At 32.4% G+C, this 6,146-nt stretch overlaps 1 protein-coding gene across 1 annotated transcript; it reads left to right on the top strand.

Moving 5' to 3' along the window:
* Positions 1–796: 796 nt before the first annotated feature.
* On the top strand, positions 797–5,700 carry LOC139093682 (uncharacterized). The gene is made up of 3 exons (XM_070644479.1): positions 797–939; positions 3,926–4,095; positions 4,318–5,700. The coding sequence occupies exons 1-3, from the start codon at positions 874–876 to the stop codon at positions 5,504–5,506; spliced, it is 1,425 nt and encodes a 474-aa protein (XP_070500580.1). The 5' UTR covers positions 797–873; the 3' UTR covers positions 5,507–5,700.
* Positions 5,701–6,146: the final 446 nt, after the last annotated feature.

Below are 6,146 nucleotides of genomic sequence, written 5' to 3'. Positions count from 1 at the left end.
TGGATGCAGTCATTGGTTATTGGTAAATTGGTTTACAACTCTACTTTTTGAATATTTTGGACATTTTTTTACAAATTTAGAAACTTAAAAGATTGAATTTTTCAATAAATTTTCAAATTTTAATAAAAAGTCGATTATTTCCTTAAAAAATGCGCTTAAACTTAGTAAAACTCATCACTAAGTGAGTTTCTTACTTATATTTCCCCTAGGGCGCCGTTTGATTCAGAAGTTCAAATGATATTTCTGTTTAGACTTACAAAATTCCGTAACATTTTGTCATTCATTTAGATTGGTAAATTTCCTTCTGGAAGGATTTTAATGTGATTTATGGATTTTTGATGTGGTTTTGAATTTTATCAACATTTTCAAATTCAATCCTGTCAGAAAATTTCAAATGAAACTTTATCCAATTTTTAAATTGAATTTTTTTAATTTTTTAATTCAATCATTTTAAAAAATTTTCAAATTCAATCCTCTCAAAAAATTTCAAACTGAATTTTCAGAGATTTTTTAAGTTCAATCCTTTCAGAAACCTTTAAATTCAATCCTTTCAGAAAATTTTAAATTCAATCCTTTCAGAACATTTCAAATTCAATCTTTTCAGAAAATTTTAAACTTGATTCAATCCTCTCAGTAAACATTCCTAAATATCCACAAGAAACCCTAAAAATTTCCCCTCCACAACTCATTTATCACAACATTGCCCTTGCAGCAATTCACTCCAAAACTTTCTCACTCTACTCTGAGGGGTATGTCCACATAAATTTTCCTACTTCAAATCCAAAGAAAGGTGAAATTTTAAATTTTTATAAACTTTTATTTTAATATTTACCTATCTAAACAGTTTCCAACTAATTCTTTAACTCATTAAAAATGTCACAATACACAGAAGAATATTTGAAGAACAAATTAATTGAAAAGCTTAACTGCACACATGTCGTAAGTTGAAAATTATTACAAAAAGTAGTGTTTTTGTGCCAAAAAAGAAGAAATTTTTACTGTTGAGGAATTCCGCTTTCGTAGAAGGAATGTGATAAGTTTTATCTTGGGCCTGTTGACTTGCTTAATTGCTTAACAGTTTGGTAATGCTTTTGATTGAATTTTTGATGATTTTGAGCTAGATTGACTTAGAATTTTGATTGTTCCGGTTGAGATTTTTGAGGTGAAAATTTGTAAACATTGTGATTCATAGTGAAATTTGAGCATCTGACACACTAAAATACAAGCTTTTTAAAGAGTTATTGACTCAATTTACAGTTTATTTTGAGATATTATCATATTTTTCATTCAAAATCTGTTGAGTAAGTTGACTACTTTGAGCATCTGGATTGTGTGGATGAGTTTTAAGCTTTTCCTAGTGGATTTGTTTATATTTCACTAGTTGTTTGTCTAGTTCTAAGGATGATAAGTCGTAACAGGATCAAACCTTTTTTGGACAATCAACCAGAACTCGAAGTCGACTCAAATTGACTTTTCTATTGATTATTCGAGTAAAATTAGAACTCTGGATTCAATTGATTGATTTAAAGCCTGTCCATGCAAGTTTCCGACTGAAAATGTGAGATGCATTAACTAAATGACATATAAAATTCTTTTTTGATACAAAACAGTCATAAATTCATCAATTTCAACATTATATCTCCTTTAAATCAAAAGATTCTTTCCAATTTTCTCTGTTAAACAGTTTCAAAACACATCTGAATCTCATCACATAAATCTTTGGCTATTCTGTCCAAAAAATTTTTGAAGGGCTTACGTCATTAATGATTAGATCACACAACATCTAAAAGTTTACATTTGAACAAGTTTGTTTTGGTAACAAAAGAAGTTTTAAGCTACAGAAAAAAAATCTATACTTACTTACTGCACTGGCCGTACAGATCAAGTGTGATCCATGGCCTCCCACAGTCGGCACTTGAAACTGGCTCTATCGCTGGCTACGCTTGCCAATTACCAATACCAAGTGTGGCTCAAAGACCAAAAAGTCTATAAAATTGTTTAAAATTGTTAACAGATTTAAACCGAATCCGTCACCAAGTTTGATTCACGCCGGACTGTAGCCGAATTTTTGATTAATTAACCGAGATGTGCCATTTGATCTCAAAATGGACTACGAGCTCTGTTAAAATCAGTGATGAACGTCGGAAATTAAGAAACTAAAGGTCAAAAACTTGAATTTCAAAATCTCAAAAACTGCGAAATATTTTCAAATTTGTCAAAATTTCATTATTTAAAAAGTTCCGATACCGAAGCTAAATGGTCAGGGAATTCCTTTGCAATCTTGATTCCGTTCTTGTTCTCATTATGAGAATTAGTCAAAAAATTAATGAAAACGTATTGAATCCAGTCATAATAATCAAGATGAATCTCACAAGTAGCTGCTTAAATTATTAATTAAATTAATCGACAATATCCACCAAAATCTGTCATACTAATAAATCCTAAAATTAGTCGCAATAGTCAAGCTTAAGATCAACGTTCTTTTAATAAAATTTATGACAGTAATTAAAAATCATTCATTAACTTAACAGTTTGAATGATTCATCACCAGCCATCTATATCGCATAAAAATAGGCTATCAAATTAAGTCGTGATTTTTGTTGTTCAGGAATAAATTTAAGTCAGTAAGTAATCGATGATGATCGTGAAATATTTTTTATGGAAATATTTCTGGGAACAAAAAGATGTTTTTTAAGACTTTCTGACGTAAATTGTACTGGATAAAAACAAATATTTAAATTTTTAAGGTTACGATCTTTAAGATATAAACGTAAATATTTGTTAGACTTTTTTTGTCTGATTACTGACGAGTTTTGTGATATTTTTTTGGGTTTTCCGGGAATGTGGTTGGTTTTGAACTGGATTGTGTGAGATGAAATGTCTCAGAATGTTTGGTATTTTGGTATTTCAATCTTAGAATGTGAATAGAATGGTCTTGAATTTAAAGCTGTCAATATACTGCCTTAAGAGTCTATTGCGATTCATCCAATACGTAGATAAGACGCAAGGCATTGTTCCCAGACAAGTAGACTCTTGATTAGGACTGAATTTTACCGAATTTAACCGAATCATACTACATACCAAATTCACACCGGCTTTCTGACTCAGCTGCAGTTTTTTTTCATGCCGTTTACCTTTTAGGATCTAGGAGTCATTCATTAATTCCTGAAAAGAACAATTCTGGCACAATACCAGAGTTACACCGGTCTGGTGCCGGATTTTTGATCAATTACCCGACTTTTGCTAATCGGGATTCATAATCTAAGCTCAAAGTCGGATCTATTATATTCTTTTCGAAATTACCTTGTTAGAATTCAATTAAAACCACTTGATTTGACTCTAATAAAGTCATCTCAACCAGACTCAGCTCAAATGAAGTTGACGCGACTCGACGTGACTCTGATACCTAAATGAAGAAAGCTAAATTTCTTGACTAACACCAAATAGAAGCTGCCTAATTTTGGCAGCCATATGGATCCAGAACTGAGGATTTAAAGCTCAGTGACGGTGCCTTCTTCATTTGTGTCGTTCGGGAAACTCCATGCCTTCCACATTTAATCACAATAAATATTTTCTATTCCCATAAATTCCTGTGTGATAACAAATCACTTTGTTGCACTTACTATTAATCAATGAATCAATAAATTTCAGCTTTTTATCTGTTTGTTCTATTTTCTCCTGCTGCACACTTTTTATCATATTGTTTTGTTGACGATATGACAAACAAATAGTTTTTATTTAAATATTTATGACTTTTTTATGGCACAAGAATGGAAAAGTTTCTATCAGCTTGATTGTTGTGATGCAATTTAGGTTTAGAATTGCTGAATTATCTTTAAATTTAACCACACTAACAGATCTGGTGCTGGATATTCCTAAATAAAATACAAATTTTCAATTCTATTTCTAATTTATATAATTTTAGGAAGTAATAGATCAAAGTGACGGCTGCGGTGGAAAGTTCGCTGCTGTGATAGTGTCTGAACAATTTGCTGGCAAGGCATTACTTCAACGACATCGTTTAGTGAACTCAGCACTTCAAGAAGAACTCAAGACAATCCACGCATTTTCTCAAAAGACTTACACACCTGAACAGTGGGCAGCAGAGCAATAAAGCTGATATTTTTAACTACAATAAGCATCTGGAAAGGATCTTTTTTGTTTGGTCAATGAAATAATGTGGATTGTGCATTGAGGAAGTTGAAGGAAGTGATAAAGTAACTCAGAATCAAAATCTTGTCAATAGAATCATCACTGAAGCTGAAATCGAATCAAATAAGTCAAATTTACATCAAATCCAGTCAATAAATACTACAGCATGTCCAAAAAGTTCCAAGTCTCAGCACCAGGGAAGATCATCCTCCACGGCGAACACTCTGTCGTCTACAACAAACCAGCTATTGCAGGACCAATTGGATTAAGAACATACTTTAACTTTGAAGAGACTTCCGAAGAATTTATTGAATTTAATTACATAAGATTAGACCTAAACTGCCGCATGAGCCTTAAAAATGCAAATTCACTGCTGTCTGACATTGATTGTTGCGATTCCGTTCAGCCAATGGATTTCCTACAAAAATTTAGAGAATCTAAAGATTTTATCCTCAAATTTGTTGATTTTGGAGATAGAAATTTAGACAATAAGGAAGAAATGGCAATTGGATCAACTTTATACATCCTCAATCGAATCCTTCGTCATGAAAAAGTCAAAACATTCAAAAATTCCTTCAATATTAAAATCAATTCAGACATGAGCATTGGCGCGGGTGTTGGCAGTTCCGCAAGTTACGGTGTCTGCCTGTCTGCTGGCTTCTTCATCCTTTCACAAATACTCAACGGTAAATTTGATGACAAAAAATTCTCAGAATTTAGTTTCGATGGAAATCACACAATACTCGAGCAAATCTCACAGTGGGCATTCGATTCCGAAGTCATAATGCATGAAAAGCCATCGGGAATCGATAATACAATTTGTACGTACGGTCAACTTATCAAATTCATTCGCGGTCAAACACCACAACCGATTAAAATGAACGGTAAAATTGACATTCTCCTTGTTGACACGAAAGTATCGCGCAGTACAAGTCACATTGTTGGTAAGGTCGCAAATTTCAGGAATAAATATTCAAGTGTTGCAAATGCAATTTTTGATGCTATGGGACATTTAGTCAATGATGTTGTTACACTATTTGAAAGTACGAAGGAAAGTGATGAAAAATATCAGGAACTAAGCCTACTCGTGTCCGTAAACAACAATTTATTACGTTCTATTGGCGTATCACATCCACGACTTGAAAAAGTATTTCATATTGCTGACTCATACAATTTTAAAGCTAAATTAACAGGAGCTGGAGGTGGCGGGTGCTGTTTTGTTCTACTTCCACATAATTATGAGTCATTGGAGAATTATAGGAAATTATGTGAGGAACTGACAGCTAATAATTATCAGATCATGACAACGGACATTGTTGATGGCAGTGGGGTTGAATTTATGAATTTAAATTGAAAATTCTATGCTTTATGCTGCGGGCATTAGTTGATTTATATGAGTATAATTAGGAAAATTATAGCTTCAATTCGGTGATGGTTGTGAATTATTTTTTAGTTATTTATGAAATGAATTTATTGTTGATGCACAAAAAATTATTATTGGAAATGGGCAAATAAAAAAGATTATTTTCTGGAACAATTAAGATAAAATTGAGGTTTTACTTCTTGAAGATACTTCCTTACTGGAACCATGCTCCGATTTAGAGCCTAAATTTTTACAAAATTCTGTCAATCTGACTTTATTGCTGGATTTATGACAAATTTGGTACAAATTATCCGTTTTTACATCTCAGTGTCATTCTATTAGAACCGTTCATGGCGTAGGACTTTGCTTGAAGATGGAGCTATTTAAAGATCTCAGATCTGTGAGTTAAATAAGTCTGTTAATGTCCAAATCCTAACTATCCACTGTTGATTAATAAAATGGAAAGTTGAGTAACTTTTGTACTGATAAACTCCACGAAAAGGTCCACACGAGGACAATTTCCACAACATTGCTATGATTACTACACATGATGTTCACCTTTTGGTCTAGAGTGTATTGAAAGTATCACAGAGACTGCTAACTAAATGTCACAAATCGAAAAACAGTCAGG

The sequence above is a fragment of the Chironomus tepperi genome, unplaced genomic scaffold, assembly GCF_022539635.2.
Source record: "Chironomus tepperi strain 1889 unplaced genomic scaffold, CSIRO-AGI_Ctep_v1 contig_337, whole genome shotgun sequence".
In the NCBI taxonomy this organism is placed as follows: Eukaryota; Metazoa; Arthropoda; class Insecta; order Diptera; family Chironomidae; genus Chironomus; species Chironomus tepperi.
This window is presented reverse-complemented; position numbering and strand designations above follow the sequence as displayed.

Bases quoted from the DNA above. Each gene is read 5' to 3' on its own strand.
- LOC139093682 (XM_070644479.1), top strand. From the start codon at position 874: ATGTCACAATACACAGAAGAATATTTGAAGAACAAATTAATTGAAAAG. The intron at 940-3,925 runs GTAAGTTGAAAA...ATATAATTTTAG, and splicing joins AGCTTAACTGCACACATGTC to GAAGTAATAGATCAAAGTGA. The intron at 4,096-4,317 runs GTGGGCAGCAGA...TAAATACTACAG, and splicing joins AAGACTTACACACCTGAACA to CATGTCCAAAAAGTTCCAAG.